This window comes from Hyperoodon ampullatus (assembly GCF_949752795.1).
Source record: "Hyperoodon ampullatus genome assembly, chromosome: 4".
Lineage (NCBI taxonomy): Eukaryota > Metazoa > Chordata > Mammalia > Artiodactyla > Ziphiidae > Hyperoodon > Hyperoodon ampullatus.
The window spans coordinates 27704405-27728887 of NC_136917.1; the positions used below are offsets into that span (position 1 = coordinate 27704405).

A 24483-nucleotide genomic window follows, 5' to 3' on the forward strand; every position below is an offset into this window, starting at 1 on the left:
CATGCGGCACCTCCTGCTCCAGGAGAATCACACTTATGTCCGCATTATGGGTGAGGAAACAGAGGGGCTAATCCCCTGTGAACTACATTTCTACACGCGCCTTTGACAGGAAAAGTAACTTCTGGTGTTAGAACAACGGCTCTCGCCAGTTGGGACTACAACTCCCCGTGAGCCTCGGGGCTCCGGCTCTGAGCCTCTCTTGGGGAGTTTTCTGGAAAGCCCTGGGCGTCCAAGGGCTCGAAGCCACCTGGCAGTGGAACCGCCTCTGTCACCCCAGGCCCCCGGACAGGAGGGCGATGCCCATTACCTGCACTCCCCGCCCTCTGGCTCTGGGCGCGCGGAATCCTCCTCAGCCATTGTGTCAGACACGAGCTTGAGGGCGCGCTCCGAGTGGGAGACGGCCTTCTGGACAGCCAGGAGCTCCTCCTCTGTGGGGTAGATGGCGGCGTGCTTGCACATGACGTGCCGGTCGTCGCTGGACTCTGGCCGCCTCATGGGCTTCGGGGAAAGGCACACGTGTCACGTCACGGGTGGGCTGAGAGGACCCGGTAGCCCGGGGGACGCGGGGGGCCCGGAGTCAGGCTGGCTTTGACAGGCAGTCGGTGGCCGGAGAGCCAGGCAGAGGAATGACAGGGTCCACAGGGGAGGTGGACCAGTGAGGACCCCAGGGCCCCGATGGCTGTGGGGAGCTTGGGCCGACTGGGGGTCCAGTGGGCTCCCTGGGCAACATTGTCGAATTTCCGAGCCAGAGGCCCCGAGGCAGCTGGTGACCCCCTCCATCAGCAGGGTGCAATCCACAGTTCCCATCCGACCCGGCCCGGGCCCTCGGATGGACAGACACCCAAAGCCTCCCGAGGGATGTGACCACTGGGGCCTCAGGAAGCTTTAAGGGATCGCTGTGGCTGGAGGTGAGGCCCTCAGCTCCCAGCCCGAGGCATTCGGACATCAAGATGAGACCACCACCCACCAGAGGCTTGGCTGCGGACAGCCCCGGCCTGCTCCTGAGGGGAGGTGCGTGCTGGTCGGGCAGTGAGCGTCCCGAGCGCGCCTCCTGCGCCTGTGGCTCCTCTTCCAGCCGCCTCTTGCACAAGCCGTAGCGCCTGCTGGGATGGCAGGGACAAGGAGCCGTGAGCGGCGGCGGGACCCCAGGCCGGTCACGTGGGAGAGCGTGGGGAGCCCCAGAAGCGGCTCCGCGTGCCGCCTGGTCCAGCCCGGGCTGAGCGCGGCTGGCGGGGGAGGGCCTGGAGGCCCCGCACCTCATCTCGTCATGCTGGCGCCGCAGCTCCCCCAGACGCTGCTTGCTCAGCTGCCGCTGCTTCCTCAGCCTCTCCTCCAGCAGCTTCCGAACTCTCGTGCTGGGCTTGTCCGCAAGCGGAAGATCGGGGTTCACTTTTTTCTGGGAAGATCGGGGACCTTCGTTCAGATGAGAATGCTGGGGGTGCCACCTCCTGCCAGGTTTATTTTTTATTTTTTTTATTGTTTGGCCACGCCCCACGGCATGCGGGATCTTAGTTCCCCAACCAGGGATCGAACCCGCGCCCCCTGCAGTGGAAGTGCCGAGTCTCACCCGCTGGACCGCCAGGGAAGTCCCTCCTGCCAGGTTTAGACAACAGTGAGTTTCAATCCCCAAAGAGTCAACACTCCTCGTCCCCAAAGGCCATGGCAGGAAAGGCAACCACAGCGGGGGACAAAACTACGACCGACTTGCAGAGCGGCAGACGTGACGTCCGCCACTGCGCAAGCCAACCGTCTGGGCATCTGACAAAGGAGCCTGAGGGAGAAGGCGCCGCAACACGGAGGAGCACCCGCAGTCAGTGGTCACGCGTGTTGACGGACGACTGAACGGAAATGCTTGTCCCGAGCAGAGTAACCCAGGGAAACTCCATTTGTGTGGGATCCAGCTCTATATATTGTAAATAGCACTGCCAATTCGCTCACTGGGCTTTGTCCTTAGTACTTAATATCATCACTCAAAGAGTGTAGTGTTGTCTAAGGATTGGTTACTGGTGGAAACAACACAAGTGTGCTTCAGCGGGTGAAACACACACAACGTGTCCCTCCACACACGGGAGCATCTCTCAGCCAGGAAAAGGGGAGAAGCCCTGACACTCGCTACAACGTGGGTGGACCCTGAGAACGCGATGCTCAGTGAGAGAAGCCAGATGCAGAAGGACACGCAGTGTGTGATTCCATTGATGGGAAACGTCCAGAACAGGCAAGTCCACAGAGATGGAGAGTGGGTTCCTGGTTGTCAGGGGCTGGGGTAGGGGTAGGGGGTGGCTGCCAATGGGAACGGGGCTCCTGACGGACTGTTCTGGAACTAGATGGAGCTGCTGGTTGCACACTCTGTGAATGTAGTAAAAGCCACTTTACATGGGCGAGCTGCGTGGTGTGTGAATATCTCAACAAGGCTGCTGAAAAGAGAGGAAATATCCAGAAGCCATTGTTTGTCACGAGGAGAGTCACAGTGTGTGCTGTGCACAAGTGTACATGGGACCCGATAGTCAAGTGTGTCTAAACACACGTGTGCATGCGTGCCCCGGCAAACCTGTGACAAGGAGGCCTCGTGAAAGCAGCCGAGGGTCCCTCTGGCTGAGCCCAGGGTGCTGAAGGGCCTAGGGGCTCCAACTCATGGGGGCAAAAGGTGTGTTTTGAGACGTGAGCCAAGATGTCAAGAGCACAGGCGCTCACCCCCAGCCAGGCCCACCAGACGCCCCCTGCAGGCACACCTTATACTGCAGCCGGTGCCGCCGCCCCCTCACGTGCATGTCCCGGGCATTGGGGTCATTGAAGCTGCACTCGCACAGCTTGCAGTGGAACCGGATCACTCTGCCCTCCTCGTTGCACACCTGAGACACAAGGCACGGCTGAGCGCTGCCCACGGCCCCCAAACGCCGGGTCTGGGCTCCAGCAGGGCACCTCCTTCCCCCAGGGCCGTCCAGGCCGGGTGCTGGTTTCCTGTCTGCCCAGCGGTTTACACTTTCAGAGGAGTGGCTCTTCACCAGCGCGCCCTCCCAGGCCCGGGTCCCCTCTGCCATCACCGTCCCGTCCTCCCTTCCCCTGTCCCCCCATCCCGGGGCTGCCACCAGACTGGCAGGAAGCCTGCCTGGTGTGGCTATTTTGCAGGGGACAAAACAGAAGGTGCTGAGTTGGGTGAACAAAAGCATGAACACGAGCATGGAAGAAATGCCCACATGCACGGCCTGGGAGGCACCCGGGAGGCTGGGACTGTGGGCTCGTGGGGAGGGGCTCAGAACCTGAGCTCCACAAAGCCCTGGGCGTGCAGGTGGTGGTGTGGGGTACACACTGGTTCCTGTGCCCGAGGATCACGTGCCCGTGGGTTTCCAGGACACAGATTCCTCCTGCCACCTTCCTTGCCGCAGGAAGAGGGGCTGCCCGGTGGCAGGAAACGCCTCTGCCTGTCTCGGGCCTTCCTTCTAAGATCTGAAGCCCAGCACCCGGGCCTTCCAGTGAGATCCAAGGGATGCTGGCTCACTTGCTGGCGGAGGTCTTCCCGGGGCGGGTGTGCAAGTCTCAGGGGAGAACTGGGACGAGGCCTCGAGGCCTGGCCCCGCAAGGTCCTTCTCCACAGGAGCCCAGGGCGGAGCAGGGTGAGCTGATGGCCGGCCAGATGCCCAGCACTTACCTCCTCCACGTAACCTGGGCCCACCGGCTGTGCGTCACAGCACGTTCCAGATGCTTCCGCAGAGCCTCCTTGGGCGGGCGGTTCTCCGGGCTGCTCTGATCTGGGGTGTGCTGGTTTCCCCTGGGGGGGTCTGCTGTCTGCCGCCGGCAGCGCAGAAGGCCCTGGAAGGAAGAACCGCGTGACTTATAATCTGCTCCAGCCAGCAACCAGGGTCGGCTTCTGGTCCGCCAGCATGAAGGGTACAACTCGATGCCACCGGGTCTCCCGCTGCCCCCCTCCCCCTTCCGTGACGTCAGCCAGTGGGATCCACAGTCCCGCGAGACCCCTTCCCACCAGCCTGGGTCACAACTGGGAAAGCGAGGCCCTCACGGCATTTGGTGCCAAGGTGGACGGGTCCACAGGGAGGCCCAGGTCGTAGGCCCCTCTCTGAGGACAACCGCCACTGCTGCACAAAGTCTGCAGCCCTTAGTTAACCAACAGTGGAACATCAAGCCGACCAGGGTTTACTGAGCCTCAGAAGGGAGACATTTCTTTGTCACCAAAACCGCTTTATATTTTGATCTTCAACATCACGTGATGGTTCAAATCTCGGGCCTGCTGAGGCTCAAAATAAAATAGACCCTGCCTCCCACACAAAGCGTGGTGGTGGAGAGCAGAGACTGGGTTGGAATCCCACCTCCACCGCTCACCGGGTGGTCCAGAGCCAAGTGCTTTTCCTCACCTCCCCTTGGTTCTTCCATCTGTAAAGTGGGACTAATGACAAACCTAGAGCCGTGGAGGGTGAATCAGGCACGTGGAGTGAGTGCCTGACATGTAAGCCTATTTACCCTTGAAATGCATGTCCCTCGGCAGCCGTGACTGCCCAGGGGTCATAGCAGGTGAGGGTGACACACGCTCGAGGGAAGGCAGGGTTGGAGATGGGGCTGCGAGGAACCTGCCTGGATTTCCCGGGGCCCACCTCACTGATCAGAGTGCCCGGTGTGAAGGGGGCTGCTTCCAGCACGTGGAAGGCAGCAGCCCAGGGGATTCCCCAGGCCTAGGGCCGGCTTCCCGAGTGTGGCCAGCACGCAGCTCAGTCCCAAGCTCCACGGGAAGAAATGGAAGCTGCACTGGTTCTGCCCACGCTTCCCCAGGGTGGGCCAAAGGCGGCAGAAGGCACCCCGCCGGCGGGGATCTGGGAGAGAATCACCCCCTTCATAGGTCCTGCCTCCCCAGAAGTGATGGCCGCACGCACACCGTTGACCGGACCATCCCGTCTCTGAGGCTCGAGCTTGTGGAGGCAGGGCAGGGGCTGTGAAGCGCAGAAACACGTACCCACGTGCGAGGCCTTCGAGGCGGCCGGTCTCCTGGCTGGCGCTGGCCTGCTTGGGGCACACATGCTGGGGCTGGCAGGGGCCGCGGGGGGGCTCTCTGTGGTGAGGGGAGTGGAGGCCGGCTGGCTGGTGCTGGTGGCCTGGGCCGAATTCGCTGGCGCCAGGTCCATGCTGGGAATGGGCTTCCCCAATTTGGTGTGCAGCTTGAAGACCTGGAACAGACCCAGCCCCCTGTCAGGGCTGCTCAGGCCTGGCCAGCCTTCCTCAGTGGTAGGAAGAGCACCTCACCGGGCATGGGGGAGCTGGCAGACTGTGGAAGTGAGGGCAGTGGTCCATCCCGTCCCCGGGGACCCTGCCCCTTCCCCTGCTCCCACTTAAATGCCTTGGGAAGGGCCTTCCTGAGCTGTCTCCTGCTTCTAGGCCCCCACTACTCCTGCATATGGGGGACCTATAATACTTTGACACCCCTGCTGGCTTACACAGACGCCCTTCCTCCAAACTCCACCGCCTGTGCTGAGAAGCACGGCTGTTTTCTGCATGCCAAGCACCAGCCCAGTGCCAGCCCCAGGTAGAGACACAGTGTGTGTAGACCGCCTGCTAAGATGTACACATATACATGTCCACGACACAGATCCATGTTCGGTATACGTGGGTGTACACGTCCATAGACACACCTCCACATTCTGCAGGAACTCATATACACATCCAGGGACACAGATCCACCTAGGATACAGTCACCCACCCTGTCCTCGGCATGCCCCCCCGCAACAAAGGCACTTACTTGCAAAAGTGCCCGTTGGAAAGGACTGTTCCACCACCCCCCGAGTCTGCACTGACGACCGTCTCAGACACCTTCTCTGGCTCTAAGTCTCTGACACTCACGGCTCAAACCTGCCCCCCACCCCGGGGCTGGCTGCAGGGCCTCCTGACCCCAGAACGAGTCCCAGCCTGCGAGCTGTGGCACCCGCAGCCCACCCCGCCTGGGCCCAGCTCTCCCGCCTGCACCCCTGCTACCACCAGGCCGGCTCATCCCCTTTTCCACGCCTCACTGTTCCTTCCTTGGTGGGTTTTGTGGGTTCACGCAGGCATTTGAGAGCCTGTCCCAGCTGGGCTGGGGAACGAGGGCCTTGATGAGCAGGGGGAGAAGACAGATCCTCAGGCAGGCGCTCAGGGCGGCCCAGCCTGCAGCGGGGGCTGGAAGGGGGCTGCCAAGGGCAGGGTGTGAGCAAAGGCCCGGGGGCAGGAGGGAGCATGGCAAGTGAGCTGGGGCAGCTGGAGGGGGTTCTGTGGACGGGGCAGAGAGAGGCAGCCACGGGACAGGGGCCTTCCACACCCTCTCGCTCTAAACCTCGTGGTGCAGCTCAAAGCAGGCGTCCAGCCAAGAATTCCCCCTCCTCCTGTCCTCAGCGCACACCCGAAAGGTGAGCATCACCTTGCAGGTTCATGATGCCATTTGGGGAAGGTTTGCTGATTTCCAAAAAGCACCTCTGGACCATAGAAAGAGGGCACAGGGAGAGGGGCCCTACCTTCTCTCGGGTGGAGGAGCACGTTAATTTTCTCATAAGATGACATACTACAGGCATTTTTAAGCCCACAGGAAAACATTGATATTAAAATAGTAATAAATATGACAAATGCTGATATTAATTTAGTATCAATGAAAACTTTGATATTAAAATATTAAACCTTACTACTTTAATTCGATTTTTAATAAATAAGGACCCTGAATGGAATATACCATTTGATTTCATCAACATACAAACTCTGGTTCATATATACATGCAGACACACCCGAGGCCAAGAACAGTCTCCTCTGGGGTCTGGGTATGAGCTTCCCTGCTCCATGCTTCTGTCCAGGGACAGATGTGACTTTTATAACTGGGAGAAGGGGGTTGGCTTCGGAGGAAGGAGGACACGTGGGCCTGCAGGGAAAGCTACTTCTCGTGGGTGGCTGCCCACCCCCCATGTCATCGCATGCCCCTCTGGGTCCCAAGTGGGCTGGAGCCTGTGAGGGGCTCCTACCTTCTGGTGCTTGGACCCCCGGATGTGGGCGGCATAGGCCTCCGCCCCGGTGCAGGACACGGCACACAGGTCGCAGTGCAGCTGCGCCTGCACCCCTCGTGGGCTGCCGTTGGGCTGGATGCCCATATTCTGAGCCGCCTCTTTCTTTTTGTGCTTCTGTCCTTCCAGGTGCTCACGGTAGGTCTGCCGGCAGAGAGCGAGGACAGCCTGAGGGGTGTGTGTGCCCACCTGGCACTGCGCCTTTCCCGTTGCCGCAGTTCACGGGAGGCCTGATGTCCCCACCCCTCTGTTCATGGCCTCCTTTTAAAGCCCAGTCAACAGATAGAAGACTCAGAAGCTCGGACTGAAAGACATAAGGTTGCCTTCTCTTTTGTTTTTTCTAAAAATCAACGAGTTTCTTAAGCAAGCATCCTCAAAGGAGCACACATTTAGTTTCAGGGGCTGCTTGAAAGAATATTCTGGCTTTTCAGAATCTCAGAAGCCAAGCAAGGATGCGTGCTACCGGAATGATGCGGGACACACTTAACTGTTAGAACACTGCTCCCAAACCATGGGGTCCACCAGGGGGAGGTGGCCGCGAGGCACAGACCCACGCTTCCCGCACCGCGTGCCCGAGATGTCTGACAGCATCTGGCACACGACTGAGCTCTCACGGGGCAGCCCTGACTTGTCTCTGGGAAGCCTTAAGACGAGGCAAAGTGGGGCTGCTAACCCAATGCCCTCTAAACACGCCAAGAGTCAACATTCCGCAGAATAGAAATGCCTCTGGAAAATACCAAAGGCACTGGTGACGTCGGCTGGCTCTGGGGGCAGGGACAGGAGTGGGAAGGGTGCTCTCGGAATGTAGATATCTGTGGGGTTTTTTTTTTTGGCTGTGCCTCGTGGCATGTGGGATCTTAGTTCCCTGACCAGGGACTGAACCCACGCCCCCTGCAGTGGAAGTGCAGAGTCTTAACCACTGGACCTCCAGGGAAGTCCCAGGAATCTGTGTTCTTACCTAAGCCACAGAACACACGCACACACACACACACACACACACACACAGGCACGCACACGGACATGACGTAAAAGCCTGTGGGACGGAGACAAGCCTGGAAGGATATACACCAAGCGCCAACAGTAAACTACTTCAGAACACGCTTCGCAGAGTCTGAGCCTGTAGAAAGAACAAATGTTCGCAGTTTGTGCCATCCCCGTGCCTGACTCTCCATCACAGACACGGACCAGATGTGGAATGAGAAAAAACCCAGAGGAGCATTAGAAGGAGGCCTGCCTGGTGCCCCGCGGCTCCTGAAGCCCACAGCTGTCCTGGCGGCCCCTCGCTCGGCCGGGACAGAGACCGCACCGCCAACTGTGCCGTCCTGGACTCAGAGACAGGTGCCCGGAAGAGAGGCAGAAGTGCTGCCCCCGCTGCAGGGAGGCCACGCCGACCAAGTCCTTCCGATGCAGATGGAGGCCATGCGTGGCTGCTTCCACGTTAACCGTGTGTCAAGCGGCGCTGGGTGGGCGCGGGAGGGGCGAGCAGGAAAGGGCAGCACGGGGACTCTGCAGAAGCACCCGGCATCTCGGCGGTGGAGGCAGATGCGCGAGCCTGGGCAGGTGATGAGCTCGCACGGAGCAGACCGCACGCATGCACACGCACGTGCACACAGGCACACGCAGGTGCAAGTGAGACTGGTAAAACCTGGGACCTCTGACTCAGTGGACAGGTTCAAGGCTAACATGCCAGCTGTGATAGTGACTGTAGTTTGGCAAAACGTCAGCACTTGGGGCGCTGGGTGAGGGCACGTGGGCCTCTCCGCGGTGTTTCTTTTTTTTTTTTTTTTTTTTTTTTTTGCGGTACGCGGGCCTCTCACCGCTGTGGCCTCTCCCGTTGCGGAGCACAGGCTCCGGACGCGCAGGCTCAGCGGCCATGGCTCACGGGCCCAGCCGCTCCGCGGCACGTGGGATCCTCCCGGACCGGGGCACGAACCCGCGTCCCCTGCATTGGCAGGCGGACTCCACCACTGCGCCACCAGGGAAGCCCTCCGCGGTGTTTCTTACAACCACCTGTGAAACCACCACTACCTCAATGAAAAGTCCAAAGAACAAGCGCTGTTAACATTAACAAAAAGCTGGGAACAACTGGAGCTGACATGTCTGCGTAACAGATGCTATGCCGAGTGGGGACACGCTTGGGGAAACCCGGTCCCACAGGGAGACGAGGCTCAGAGAGGCCTCGACACCCACTCAGGTGATGCTCACATGCCCACGCTCCGTCACACCCCACGGCCATGGGGAGCGTCACACCCTTGCTCAACGTGATGCCGCAAAGAGTCTAGAATCACAGGAGCAGACCTTGTATTGGACTGGTGAGAGGAGCCAAGAACCCTCACGACGCAGCCCTGAGTGCGGGCCGCCCGGCCCTCGTCCCTCTGCCAGGGAAGTCTGGGCTGAATGAGGGGTTCTGGGCTCCTCCCACACCTCTAGAGTCTGCAGTTTGGAGTCTCTGCACGCCTCCACGGTGCCAGCTTTCTCTCAGAGTACTAAGAACAAGACAAAATCCACACGGGGTGTTTTGTGAGGACCAGCCCTAGCGTCTGATGATCTCTGCAGGGAGCGAGGTGGGTCACCTGCGAGCGTGGTTGGGGAGGTCCTTTGCTTAGACAGCAGTGCACTCGCCCGCACACGCACACGAACGTGCTGCTTTTACCCGCCTGCGGCCCTGCCTACACGGTCCTGTCTGCATGGCTCTGCCTACACGGCCCTGTCTGCACAGCTCTGCCTACATGGCCCTGCAGCAAAGGTGCACTGTGACCAGCTGCGCCTACCGGCCGTCGTGTCCAGGAGGGTGCGCTGAGGGCCTCCCTGCTGCAGGTGGCCTCAGGGTGCAAGACCACGCTTCTGCGGCCAACAACCAGCGCCGGGCCCGCTCTCGTGTCTTTCACAAGAACGCCAGGCAGTTTTAAGGTTATGCTGATGCGCACTTGGCATTGCAAATTAATAACAGATCTCTTTTGAGCAGGCAATGACCCTGACCTCTGGCCGGTCGTAGGGGGCAAGGGAGGGCTCTCCCACCCATGGGGGCAGGAAGGTCCAGGGCCTGCCCAGCGTGGGGCGAGGGCGGCTGACCTGGGGACCAGCACAGCTGATCTTGCAGATGTCACAATAGTGAAGCGGGAGCTGCTTGGGGCCACCCCTGGGTTTCGGCAGCTTGGTGGCAACTGGTAGCTTCTTGGCGAAGCTGTCGGTGCAACAGGCACTGGGATTGCTTCCCGAGCCGCCCCACAGGGACGAGTCCACGGGCTTTGGGAGCGGGGGCGGCCGCATCTGTGGGAGGAGCAGCGGGGGATAGTAAGGACTGACCGCTGAGTACGGGGATGCATCATAGCCCAGGTAGCTTGGTCCTAAGAAGCGGAGAGAAAAATGAGAGGGGGAGATGGGTTGGTTTTGAGGAAAGGACCACATTTATTTCGGCAGCAAATAAAAGGAACAGCCTGCATTTGCATGCCTGCGGGGGAAACCACCATCTTACCAGTGTACGGGCCGAACGAGGATGAGGAAGGCAGCGTGGAGAGGGAGGAGGCCGCGGGCTGAGCGTTGCTTGCCGGGGGGTAGGTGGAGGTGGAGGGCGAAGTGCTGGCCAGCTGCCCCGCCTCGGTGGTGGGCACCTGTGGCAGGGGCTGCGCTTGGTTGTACCCAATGCCACCGTAGGCTCCTTGGGGCCCTGGAGAGCAAGCACAGCCTCTGCAGAGCCACTCCTGTGACACCGGGCCCAGGGAGCAGAGAAAGTGTGACCAACACGACGGCCCGGCTGCCGGGAGCTGGCACGGCCTGGGCGCAACTGGCTGTGAAGCCCGGGTGTCTGAGCTGTGTTGGAGGCCGCAGCCCGGGTTCCCCAATCTCTAAACTCCAAGTCCTCAGAAGAACCCACCTCCTTGGAAAACACTTCCAGCCCCACCTTCGTCTCTCCCCCATCTCTCTGTCTGGGTCTCCCCGCCCCTCTCTCTGGCACACACAGGCCCATTGACTAGTGGAGACTTCGGGGTGTATCTGAGGAGACAGCCCTGAGACCCACGCTACTGCTGCACCTCCTCTGAACCTGAAGCACTTGAAACCTGACTTTCCTGGGGTCCCTCCCATGTAAGCGAGGTCCCCTTGCCCCCGCCCTGACCCTGCAGAGACCCACCCACCTGGTGGGCAGAGCGTGGCCGTGGCCATGGCTGGGAGCTGAGGCTGGCCAGCAGCAGGTGGCGGGTCCCATTTGTTCTCGTAGCCACCAGCGGCTGCCGATGGTCCATAGCTGTAACTGTCCTGCGAGAGGGTTTCCATGGGGAACATAGAGCAGGAGAAAGGTGCTCAGGGTGGGGCAAGGCCCCCTCCTCGCCCCCTGCAAGGCCTGCATGCATGTGGTTCCCAAGCTCCTGCTCTGTACCAGCCTCTGTTTGGGGACCTGGGGACGCAGCGACCAGGGAGAGGGATGTGGCCTGCTCCCTCAAAACTGATGCTCATGTCTGAGAGCAAAAGTGCTCTGAGGAACATGCAACGGGACAAGGGCTGCCGGGGACGGCTCGGAGGAGGAGGCAAGCGTGCGGAGACGGGGGACAGGGATCCTGGCCGGGTTGGCAGGGAGCAGAGGCCCTGGTGGGGGGCAGCGGGTGGGCCGGCAGGAGACCCGCAAGCTGGTCGGAGCAGAGGGCTGCGAGCACCAGGAGAGGGGCTGGGGGGGCCGGCGGGGCCGGGGGCGCCGGGAGGGTCTGGGGCAGCAGGGAGCACGGCTGGATTCTGGTTCACAGGGAGATATGAGCTGTTGGGTGGACCAGGGACTAACTGCATGGAGGTGAGGACGGAACCAAGAGGCCGAGAGGAAGCCCTGGGAGCAGGGCAGGAACTCAGGATGGGAGGTTGGGAGAAGTCCCAGAGGTCCTGGGGAAGCAAAGGGGAGTAAAGGAGGGAGGGGACGGAGCCAAGTGGGTACGAGCTTGGCCAAGCAAATCAGGAACAAGCTGTGGGTGACAGAGGCTCAGGGGGTTGGGCCACATGGTGCGTGGGACGCCTTGGCGATTCCACGTGGAAACACAGCTGCCGGATCTGCGGTCCTAGAGCTCAGGGTCAGGAAGGGGGCATCGTCAGCACTGGAAAGGCCCGGGAAGGACAAGCCCAGCCCCCATCCCCTCTAAGGGCAGGGATGGGCGCATCAGGCGGGTGATAGCCCGTCTGGATTGCGTTTTCAAGGAAGGACTGGTGCTGGGCAGAGAAAAGTCAGGCTGATACCTGGTAGGAGGGAGCCGTGGTGGCCGCCGGCACAGGCTCCTGGGGCTGGCCACCGTAACCGAGGTCCTGGCCGGGGTGGCGCTGGTACCCGCCATACCCCGCTTGAGTGATGGGCCTGGGTGGCTGGGTGGCCTCGGGAAACGGGATCAGGGCAGGGCCCAGTCCAGGAGTGGGCTGCACGGCCAAGCTGGTTCCAGCAGCTGGGAGGGGAAAAGCCATCGGAGGCTGGGCGCTAGAACCACAGATAAACAGAGAACCCGGCAGCGTTAGATCCTGGCATTCGAGAACCTGCATTGAGCACAAAAATGACATCTGACACTAGACATCAGCCACTTGGATGCCTCCAGTCCAAGACCTTTCTTCTGTGAGCGCAGGCGCCATTGGAAGCGCTTTTCATGAATTAAGACAATCTCACAGCAACCCTGAGTGCTCGGAGCCAGCCTGGTCCCCATTTTCACAGTTGAGAAGAATCATGGAAGGTCGATTAACGCTAAACTAAGAACTCTTTACCTATAAGGACCAGCTCTTGCTTGTGGTTCACTCTGCAGGAAGCCCGGTGCTGAGGTCTTCTGTCTGCCTCACCTCATCCCTACCTTCCTGCCCTCAGAGAAGGCCCTGCCAGCTGTCTGTATGTCCATCTGTTGGTCTGTCCCCACTGTCTGGAAGATGAAACTCTGAGGACAGGTAACAAGTGCCGGATTCAGACCCAGATCTCTCTGATCCCCGCGCTTGTCACTCTGCTAAATACCAGTCACCCAGTAGACAGTCCTCAAATGTAAAAGCCCGTTTGTCGGGGAAGGGTATTGGCAAAGAGTTTAGCCCAATACCAAGAAGAATCATATAAGAAAGTTCCTACAACCCTCCTACACTGTTGTTGGGAGTGTACGTTGGTGTAGCCACTATGGAAAACAGTATGGAAGTTCCTTAAAAAATAAAAATAGATGGGAATTCCCTGGTGGTCAAGTGGTTAGGACTCAGCGCTTTCACTGCTGAGGGCCGGGGTTCAATCCTTGGTCAGGGAACTAAGATCCCACAAGCCGCATGGAACGGCCAAAAACTTTAAAAATAAAAATAAATAAAGACATAAAAATAGAGCAACCATATGATCCAGCCATCCCAATCCTGGACACATATCCAGAAAAGATGAAAACTCTAATCCAGAAAGATATATGCACCCCAATGTTCACTGCAGCACTATTTACAATAGCCAAGACATGGAAGCAACCTAAGCATCCATAGACAGAGGAATGTATAAAGAAGATGTGGTACATATATACAATGGAATATTACTCAGCCATAAAAAAGAACGAAATACTGCCACTTGCAGCAACATGGATGGACCTACAGATTCTCATACTAAGTGAAGTAAGTTAAAGACAAATATTATATGATTTCACTTATATGTCAAATCTGAAAATAATACAAATGAACTTATTTACAAAACAGGAACAGACACACAGACATAGAAAACAATCTTACGGTTACCAAAGGGGAGGGGAGGGAGGAATAAATTAGGAATATGGGATTAACAGATACACACGACTATACGGAAAATAGATAAACAACAAGGGCCTACTGTATAGCATAGGGAACTATATTTAGTATCTTATAATAACCTATAATGGAAAAGATCTTTAAAGAAAATACTGAATCACTTTGCTGTACACCTGAAACTAATACAATATTGTATATCAACTCTACTTCAATTTTTAAAAGAAGGATGTTCCCGCAAACCCTGTAGGGAAGGGGTCCCCAACCCCCGGGCCACAGCCCGGTACTGGTCTGCGGGCTGTTGGGAACTGGGCCTCACAGCAGGGGGTGCACAGCGGGCAGGAGAGCGAGTGAAGCTTCATCTGCCACTCCCCGTCGCTTGCATTATTGCCTGAACCATCCCCTCCACCCTGGCCGTGGGAAATCTGTCTTCCACGAAACCGATCCCTGGTGCCAAAAAGGTTGGGGACCGCTGCCGCAGGGGATGAGGCAAGGCGTGTGCGCAGCTCAGAGGCAGGCAGATCTGACTATAGAGGGACGACGGCTGGCAGCACTTGTCCACTGGCACCTTCGCACACATTCTGGGCCGATGCTAGACTCACATGTGATGCTTGCAGTGTCATTCCTGCCCCCCAGAGTGGCTCACTGCCCAGTAGGGAGGACCATGGAGAAATGGGGATAACATGGGGGTGGTGATATCCAGGCCATCCTGGGGGCTGAGGGACCCGCCAGGGAGAGGGAAGCGCCCTGCTGAGGGTCAAGCAGAGCCCACTGCATCGCCCCTGCCCATCTCCTAGCCAGCATCTCTTCGTCCTCCTGGCAGCCAGAGGGGTCCGCTCAAAGCACAGACCTGACCACGTCACCCTCCTGCTCAGAACCCTTCCAAGGCCCTCTGCCCCCATCCCCTCCCACACCTGCTCGCTCCCTTCCTCACCTCCTTCTCCAGCCTTTCCTGAGCCCCTGTTGGAGAGCAGCAGGGCCCTGTAACCCGTCATCCTGCCTCCTCACCCTGCTTGATTTTCCCTCCCAGCACCGCCTGACGCAATCCTTCCACCAACATGAAGCCACAGGAACTGAGGTGGGTCCCAAGCTATTTGCCAGCACTACAGTAGCACCTGGCACATAGCAGGTGCTCAGGAAATATTAGTATGGCCTACAGTCAGGTGTTTGGGAAATGGTGGGTGGGAGCAGCCCAATCGCAGGTGGGGTCCTGGCCCGCCAGGGTCCCGGGGATCTTCTCCTCGCATCTTCACATGGTCTCCCTCTATGTGTGTCTATGTCCTAATCTCTCTTCTTATAAGGACAGCAGTCATATTGAATCAGGGTCACCCTAATACCTCATTTTACCTTAATTATCTCTTTAAAGACCCCATCTCCTACAGTCACATTCTTTAGTTAGCAATGAAGTCCTAACCCCCAATACCTAACACCCAAATGTGAATTTTAGGAGGACACAAGTCAGCCCATGACAGGGTCATTATTGTAACAAAACTCAAATGACATGAAAATCTTGATTACACGAACATCATTCATGCTGAACTGAAAGCACCTAAAATACATTTTACAGAATATATAATCATTTATGAATTAGTATGTTTTTATTTTATTTAAGACACCCAAACATCATCAGCCCATCACCAGAATGCCCAGACACGCACAGTAATGATAACCTTTGATGTTTTGACAACTATAAACCTAGCATCACTCTTTTTTTTTCTTCTTGGTCATTAGAAAGGTATATTTGTTAAGGTAGGTGGGACAGAACATACTGTATTTAACTTTTGCCAGCTTGGTCTATAATGTTGAAATATTTAGACATGGCATGCTGGCTTCCATTTGTACTTTTGCCCTGGGCCTCTCAAACTGTGAAGGCTATTCATTTGTTTGACTATATTTCATTTGCCTATTTTACTATTGGTAAGTATTTATATTATATATCAGTTTCTATTGCAGAGTTAAAAATCACCCCCAATGAATGTCAATTGGTGCAGCCACTATGGAAAACAGTATGAAGCTTCCTCAAAAAATTAAAAATAGAACTACCGTATGATCCAGCAATTCCACTTCTGGGGATTTTTCTGAAGAAAACAAAGACACTAATTCAAAAAGATTATGCACCCCTATGTTCACTGCGGCATTATTTACAAGAGCCAAGATATGGAATCAACCTAAGTGTCCATTGATAGATGAATGGATAAAGGAGATATATATCTTTATCCATTCATCTAACGATGGATACTTAGGTACACACACACACACATGTGTGCATGCACGTGTACTCGTGCACGATAGAATATTACTCAGCCGTAAAAAAAGAATGATATCTTGCCATTTGTGACATGGATAGACCTACAGGGTATTATGCCAAGTGAAATAGGTCAGACAGAGAAAGACAAATACCACATGATCCCACTTACGTGAAGAGTCTAAAAAATAAAACAAATGAATAAACATAACAAAACAGAAACAGACTCATAGATACAGAGAATAAACTGGTGGTAGCCAGAAGGGAGGGGGTTGGGAGGATGAGTTAAATAGGTGAGGGAGATTAAGAGGTACAAACTTCCAGTCCTTAAATAAGTAAGTCTGAGGAATGTAATATACAGCATGGGGGATACAGTCAATAATATTGCAATAAATTTGCATGGTAGCAGATGATAACTGGACTTATCGTGGTGATCATTTTGTAATGTATAAAAATATCAAATCACTATGTTACATACCTAAAACCAATAGAATATTGTAAGTGATTATACTTCAATTTAAAAAATTACCCCCAACGATGTGGCTGCAAACAATAATAAATATTTACCATCTTCACAGATTCTGTTGGTCAGAATTTGAGAGTGGCATGGATGGGCTCTGACTCAGAGTCTTTAAGACGTTGCCAATAAGAAGTCGACTGGGGGAATTCCCTGGTGGTCCAGTGGTTAAGACTCCGTGCTCCCAATGCAGGGGCATGAATTCAGTCCCTGGTTGGGGAACTAAGATTCCCCATGCTGCACAGCACAGCCAGAAAAAAAAAAAAAAAAAAAAAAAAGTCAGCTAGGACAGCATCATCTGAAGGCTCAACTGGGGTAGTGAGATCTGCTTCCAGGATGGCTCCTTAACATGGTTGGTCCTTTCCCAATGCTGCTTGAGTGTTCTTACAACATGGCGGCCAGCTTCCCCCAGAATGAGAGATGCCAGAGAGAGAGAGGAAGGACCAGGTGGAAGCTATCCTTGTTATGAGCCTCAGACATCACATGGCATAACTTCTGACACATTCTGCGTTAGAAGTGAACCACTAAATACACCCCACCCTCAAGGGGAGAGGATTAAGCACCATCTTTTGGAGGAGTGAATTTATTTATGGGAATATGGAATATGAATTCTCTTAATGAATACTGAGTATGAGAATTTATGGCAATATTTTAAAACCACCACATGCTATTCCCCATTTTCTACTGTTACACATGTTCTATGTATGTTCTGTATATACTTTCTTGTGCCAGCTTCCCCTCATGGCTTCTTGTCCAGCCTGGGTCCCACACGACCTGCTCCAAACAGGGCACAGCTGAGGAGAATGGGGCGAGGATGGCTGCCTCAGATCCATCAGGATTTAACCTGGAGCTGGGGCCACCTTCTCCTGAGTCACATGGGAGAGTTGTGGACCAACCCAAACGGGCAAGGAAAACGGATGGGATGGGCTTTGGGAAGACGATAAAAAGCCATGCTGTTGAAGGCACTCAGAAGGCTCGACAAAGGGGTCTGAGCTGCCCAAGCTGCAAGGGCGGGAGTGCTGGAGTCCAAGTGTGAGCACAGACCTGGGACTCTCTGGACTGAGCCCTGCTGCCTCTGCTGGGAAAGAGGCCATCAGCACTGCAGTGATGCTTTCCTTCTTGCCTGGCTTCCCAGCGTGCCAATGGCCTCCACCTCCAGAAGGGTCTCCGCCCCCAGTCCTGAAGACCCAGCACACCAAGTGGTGCCAACTGAGGGTGCTGAGGCAAAGTGTCTCCTGCGGTGGAGGGAAAGTCTTGTCCTTTAGCCGAGGGCCCGAGGGAGTAGAGACAAGCTTGGGGCTTTCTTCACCTGCTCCCACAGTGACCCAGCTCAGCTCAAAAGCTGTGTCTCCAGCTGGTGGGGGCCCCACCTAGGGAACCAGTGAGGTGGGCGGTTGTTGACCTTGTTCCAGGCCAGGAGATCAAACGGCCTGTTCTGTCTAGGGCGGGGATTCTCGATCCAGGCAACGCTGACATTGCAGCCCGATCACTCTCTGTAGGGGACCGTCCTGGGCACTTTGGGCTGTGGGGCAGCATCCATGGCCTCCACCCACTCAATGCCAGAGGTGTCCCCAGTTCAAATAACCACAGATGTCCCCAGACACTGTCCGGGTGAGAACCGCTGGTCTAGGAAAAGCCCAATCCCAGGGCACCAGCTTTGAGACCCCAGCTGCAGATGGGCAGCATCATGTGTTGGTTTACAGCTGGTCCAGACCCTACTCCAGAAGGATCACCGGGACACTGCTGGCTGCCCTGTGACTCGGGATCAGGCTCGAGACAGCACGTTTGTGGGCGTAAACTAAGAATTCAGGACATGTTTTGGTTGTATATGACCCTGAGTAGTGATGCTTATGCACCCTGAGGTTTGAAGACCACTGAGCTAGACCAAAGTCAAGGACAAAAGGAGAGTCTGCCCACAGATGGCTGGGCGTCCAAGCCATTTGGTCTTGATGTAACTCAGTGGTGGGAGATCTCAGGTGTTCCCGTGCCCTGCAGGGTGACTCTCGTCAGTTTTATGACGAGGGCCTGCAAACGTCACAGATGTGAGCAGACTGATTGGCTGTGAGGCGTACAGGGTCAGGGTAGATATCAGCTTTGAGTTTCATGTGGGATGCTGAAACGCCCTTGATCTCACCGGAGGTCACCCCTGCCCCCTTCTACTCAGATGTGCAAACAGCTGAGACGCTGGGGGAGGGGCGGGGGAGACAGAGACACACCGTCTAGAAGAAGTATAGATGTGCTGACAGCCCAGCAGGCAGCAGGAGCCTCCCCCTCCAACCCAGAGCCTGAAAAGGCCTCACCTATGAAGAACACTGGGATTCCAGAGAGGGGCTCAGATGCAGCCCCCTGGGCTGAGAGAAGGGCCTGGCACACACGTGGGAAAGGGAGAAGAGCACAGGGGCTGACAGGGAAATGGCCCTGTGTGCTGAGGGACAGAGGAGGGGTGGGTGACAGGAGGCTGGATGGTGGGCTTAGGACTCCGGGATGCCAGGCAGAATCTGAGTTTTATCCCGTAAGCAATCCGGAGTCACCACGGTGTCTCAGGACAAGATCTGTCCTGTTTTAGGGTGCTAAGGTGGTGCTGTGGACTGAGTTGTGCCTGCCCCCCTCAAATTCACATGAAGCCCTAACCCCAATAAGACTGTGTTTGGAGACAGAGCCTTTAAAGAATTAAATGAGGCCATAAGGGTGGGGTCCTAATCCTATAGGACTGGTATCCTTATGAGAAGAGACACCAGGGATGCCCACACAGAGGGAAGACCACACAGGGACACAGGAAGAAGGCAGCCATCTGCAGGCCAAGGAGAGAGGCCTCAGGAGAAACCAACCCTGCCGGCACCTTGATCTTGAATGTTCAGCTTCCAGACTGTGACGAATACATGCATTGTTCAGGCCACTCAGTCTGTAGTGTTTTGTTACGGCAGCTCGAGCAGACTAGACAGGTGGTGATGGCTGTAGAGGGGAGAAGCTGAGGGCAAAGCTGATAGGAGACACACAGAGGCCACTTCAGGTCACCTATGCAAATTTCAGCCAGGTCAGCTCCCAGTGGTCGAGGGCTTTGCAGACACCCAAAACGGGGCTTGCAAAGCACTCAAGTAAACGTTTCGTGACTATGGTCAAAGTGGTAGCTGTGACCCCAAAGGGAACAGTAGACCCACCTGAGTAACGGCTCAGGGCAACACACAGCTGTTTGTGGTCCGGGAGGATGACGTGTTGCCTGGCTTTTATTTAGCTAAGCAAGCTCTGCGGAAGTGGAGCATGGATGCCCTCAAGCTGGGGAGGGTGCACGTCCCATGGGACTCGTGCCCTTCTCAGGAGAGGGCTCGGCACGGTGGAGCCCAGACGGGATAAAGGAAGAAATGGAAGGGATTTAAAAGAAGGCTAGGCCAAGTATGGCCACATCTGCCCACTGCCTGTTTTCTGCACAGCCCATGAGCAAAAAATGAATTTTGCATTTTTAAGTGGTTGCAGAAAGTTAAGAGAGTACTATCTCATGACACGTGAAAATTATACAAAACTCACATTTCAGTGTCAAAATATAAAGTTTTGATGGCACATAGCCATGCCCACCTGTTTATGTATTGCTTTCAGCACTTTTGCCCTATAGTGGCCGAGCTCTGTAGCTGCAACAGACCCAGTGTAGCCCGCTGCTGTGGGCTGAATGTTTGTGTCTCCCCAAAATTGTTATGTTGAACCCCTACCCCTCAATGTGATGGTGTTAGGAGGTGTGGCCTTTGGGAGGTAACTAGGATTAGATGAGGTCATGAGGGTGGGGCCCCCGTGATGGGATGAGTACCCTTATAAAAGTCACAGGAGAGCTTGCCTCCCCACTCCACTCTCCTCCAGGTGAGGACACAGTGAGAAGTCAGCATCTCCAACCCAAAGAGGGTTCTCACCAGAACCCAACCCTGCCTGCACCCTGATCGCAGACCTCCAGAGGAATAAACTCCTGTTGTTTACAAGCCACCCAATCTGTGGTGTTTTCTCACAGCAGCCTGAACTAAGACACCCATGGAGTGGAAAATATTTACTCTCTGACCCTTTAGGAAAAGGCTGGCTTGCTGATCCCCAGCTTAAAACAGCCATCGTTTATTTTGTTCCTAACTCTGTAGGCTGGGCTGGGCTGCATCTGAGGTCAGCAGCAGGCAGCTCCACTTCTGGAGGGCACCTGGCTGTCCAACGGGCTCTGAAGCCCTCCTCCTTGTAGTATCTTCTCCTCCAGTAGTCCAGCCGGGGGCCCTTCATGTGGCAGGGTCCCCCAAGATGGAGAGGACGTGTGCAAAGGCTCTGGAGGTCTAGGCTTAGAACAGGCATGAACAGGACTGGCAGCTCGAACAGATGTTACACCAGAATACCATAGATTGGGTGGCTTATAAACAAGAGAAATTTCTCAGTTCTGGAGACTGGGAAGTCCAAAATGAAGGAACCAGCAGACCAGTATCTGGTGAGAGCCTGAATCCCGGTTCATAGATAGCCATCTTCTCGCCGTGTCCTCAAATGGCACAAGGGGTGAGGGAGCTCTCTGAGGTCCCTTTAAAAGGGTACTAATCCCATTCATGAGGGACCCCACCCTCATGACCTAATCACCTCCAAAAGGCCCCACCTCCTAATGCCATCAACTTGGGGGTTAGGTTTCAACATATGAATGGGGGGCGGGGGGTGTATAAACCTTCAGTCTATGGCAGTATCACTTCCGCTGCAATCTACGGGCCAAGGAGGAGCACAAGGAAGCCCAGGCTCGAGGGCCAGGGAAATGGATGTATTGATAATTTCTAGATGGGAAGAGCCACATGGTCACAGTGGAAAGGGCGTGGATATAAGAAGGAACAACATAAAGGACAGGAGTGTTTTGGCAACCAATCTACCACATCGAGGTTTTAGGAGTTGAGCTAGCCAAAAAACAGCTCATGGGAGACTCCTCAGGCATGGCCCATATGGTGTCAAAATCTAGGTAATCTAGAGCAGGTGTTCTCACCTGGGGTGATCCTGCCCCCAGGGGAAACGGGGTGATATTGAGGACATCTGTGGTTGTCACTTTGGGGGGCTCCTGGCATCGAGTAGGTGGGGGCCGGGGATGCTGCTCCACACCCCACAGCGCCCAGGACGGCCTCACAGAGAACAATCTGAGAAACTCAGACCTGCAAGGTCGGGGTGCCCGGGGTTGGGGATCGGGGATTAGAGCCTAACGTTTGAAGGTAGGGGGCAGGAAGGTGAGTCAGCAGCAGAGGCTGTCACTCCCGCCCAGGCTCCCTGCCCCAAGTCTGAAGGGAGAGTCCCCACACCTCTTCTCCGGCTCCCTTTGGTGAGAGGTCAATTTCTAATAGCCTTTTTCTGGGTCCTTTTACGAATGAGATGAAAGCTGTGACTTCCGGCCCTCTGTGACTCCCTGGAAATGGCACAGTTTTGCCGGTAATCACCTGGGGCCTCACAGGCCCCAGCTTAAGAATCTCTCCTTGAATGGGAGAGCAAAAAGCATTTGCTGAGATTAAAGGCAAAGTTTACGTGCCCCTGTGCGGCGTGGCGTGTTCCCTTCTCTTGGAAAATGTAATAAATCCTCATTCAATGGCAAGACGGCCCCTGTCGTCAGTCACCTCCATGGAAGAAAATCCTGCAGGCACAAGTGAGACACTCCCTTAGAGCAAGGTTAAGAGAAGAGGTTGAGGACGCGAGGGTTCTGCATGAGGACCGAGGACCAAGATCAAGATCAAGATCAAGGAAGGGCTCACAGGGGTTTCAAGCTTAGGAACTGGGAGAAGAGCCACAGTCCAACAGCTGGCATGGGAACAGGAGTCACACCACCTGGCTTCCAATCCTGGCTCTGCTCACCGCGGGGCCTTGAGCGAGTCACTTCTTTCCTCGCCTCAGTTTACTCACCTGTAAAATGGGAACACCTACCTCTCGGGATGGCGTGACAAACAAGAACTCATGTGCTACAGTGCCTCGCACAGGAGTTCACAATGCAGCCCAGAGTGGCCAGATCTTCCCATTTTAAATGATACCAGAAATCTTTGGAAAGTCTCCCAATTTTAAAATACTGGCACCTAACTCAAATATAGCAAGTAAAAAACCCACTGCACGGGCCGAAGAGAGCTGGTGTGATAATCAAACATGGTCTGCAGGCTACCAATTCTCAACCTCGACCAAGAGCAAGGAGTTGGGAGTGGTTGTTGAAGAATAGAGTCACACATTTACTCTTGGTGAAGCCTCCCCTCAAGCAAGGGGCCTAAGCTTGTGCTGCTGCTGTCTGAAGTCACCTGCTGCTCACAGGGAGAGGGTGCCGCTGCACCACAAGGCCCAGGGCCTCTGTCCCCATGACAACAAGGGCCCAGTGGGTGCCGCCTGCCTGGCAGGGAGAAGAGCTGAGGCGGGAAGCTGGGGAGAAAACACCGGCACCTGTTGGTTCAGGAAGAATGGGACTGAAGCACGTCTGTGTGACGCAGACTCACAAGTCCTGGCTGCCATCCTTGTCTTTGGGTCGCAGGCTTTTTGGTCTGAATTTTGTTTTGGGGAGTCAGGTTTCTTTGGGTGCATCGTCTAGATAAGATTTGAGAATGCAAGGCTGGCAAGACCCATGGATATGAGCTTGTTCAGTGAGTCACCTAACTGATGGGGACACGGAGGCCCAGGGATGGAAGGGACTCGTCTGGAGAGGCCACATTCCCCGACCCAGGGAACTCTCTGGTACACGCTCTGCTTGCTCCTAAAAGGCCAATCGTAAGGACACATTGCACCTTGAGTGTAGACCTCAATTCAGAAGGGTGCATCTGAGGAATCTACAGGCAGGTGATGCAATGTCACAGGGATGGTCAGGAGGAAAGACAAGTCACTCTGGGTTTGCTGTAACAATGATCTCTATTGCAGACTGCTTTCAAAGAATCATTCAGTGAGCACACAAACAAAACATTTAGAGTATGAGAAAAAAAATCAAGTGGAAGAAAGATTTTTGTGGAATCACAGTGCTGAGAAACCTTACATAGTGCTTTCTTTTTAAATCATGGACTCTTCCTTCCAGGGCATAGCTCTTCACCCACTTATCACCCACTTATCTATCATCCCTCCTCCTAAGGACCCCCACCCCCACCCCAATGGCAGAAACTAAACCAGAATGAGGGGTTAAACCTGAGTGCCTAGCACTTGGAAATCACAACCTCAACGATCACCTACTTTGCAGTGCTATGGGGAGAAAACCTCGGCTCCAGCATCCTGACCTAGCTCAGTTTCCCAGGTGCATCTGTGACTACTCACAGGGTTGAGGAACATTCGGAGCTTAGACGGTGCACTGTGAAGGGCGATACCCAAGGTTAACATGCACACTCAAGACATTCATCAGGGAGGATATTTTCAAACCTGTTTTATTGGCAATAAGATCACATTTGTTATTTTGTGGGTACACGCATACATACACACCCAGAGAGATGACTTCATTTGGCACTTCAGTTCACAAGGGTTTTATATTCAAAACATATAACATACCATACATTCATTCCCATAACAATTCTGATTTTTCCAACAGAAGTTTTTTTTTTTTCCACGAAAGCCTTATATGCACTCTCCATGTTAAATACCCATTTCAGACCCAGGTACTCCCAGAAGACATCCTGGAAAGGGATCTGATGAACTAAATCCTTGGGCTCTTGGGAAGTTGATGGAGAATTTCATTCCCCTACGCCCATCTGCAGCCTTCTTTAAAATATAGTCAGGAGTCTCCAGCTCCCAGTCAGGGCCAGCCTAGCTCCTCAAGACCAAGCCACTGGGCTGCTTGGTGTTCCCGAGGCAGGGATTCCAGAGACTGGTGACGGGAGTTTCCTGAGCATTGAGGTTGAGCCATGTTCTGTTTGGCAGTGGAACTCCCGGAATTCTCTTCCGTCCTTCTGAAAAGGAACGTGGTGCTCACGCGGAAGGTGGCTGCATAGTTAGCCCCGCTGGCCAGATGCTTAAGAATGCCATCTTGTTGATACATGCTGGTTAAGCTAAAGAAAAAGCATTATGTACACCC

General features: G+C 55.1%; 1 protein-coding gene across 1 annotated transcript in view; it reads right to left on the minus strand.

The window, feature by feature from the left end:
- The window catches only part of ZFR2 (zinc finger RNA binding protein 2), a gene marked incomplete at both ends in the record, with an annotated part of 42311 nt that overhangs the window by 11450 nt on the left and 6378 nt on the right, over positions 1-24483 (minus strand). Inside the window, 11 exons of the mRNA XM_079702263.1 lie at positions 308-498; positions 968-1103; positions 1257-1396; positions 2730-2849; positions 3647-3807; positions 4961-5171; positions 6982-7164; positions 10093-10367; positions 10496-10687; positions 11154-11274; positions 12235-12466. Of these exons, the coding sequence (XP_079558389.1) occupies positions 308-498; positions 968-1103; positions 1257-1396; positions 2730-2849; positions 3647-3807; positions 4961-5171; positions 6982-7164; positions 10093-10367; positions 10496-10687; positions 11154-11274; positions 12235-12466 (1962 nt within the window). The remainder of the gene's footprint in view (positions 1-307; positions 499-967; positions 1104-1256; positions 1397-2729; positions 2850-3646; positions 3808-4960; positions 5172-6981; positions 7165-10092; positions 10368-10495; positions 10688-11153; positions 11275-12234; positions 12467-24483) is intronic.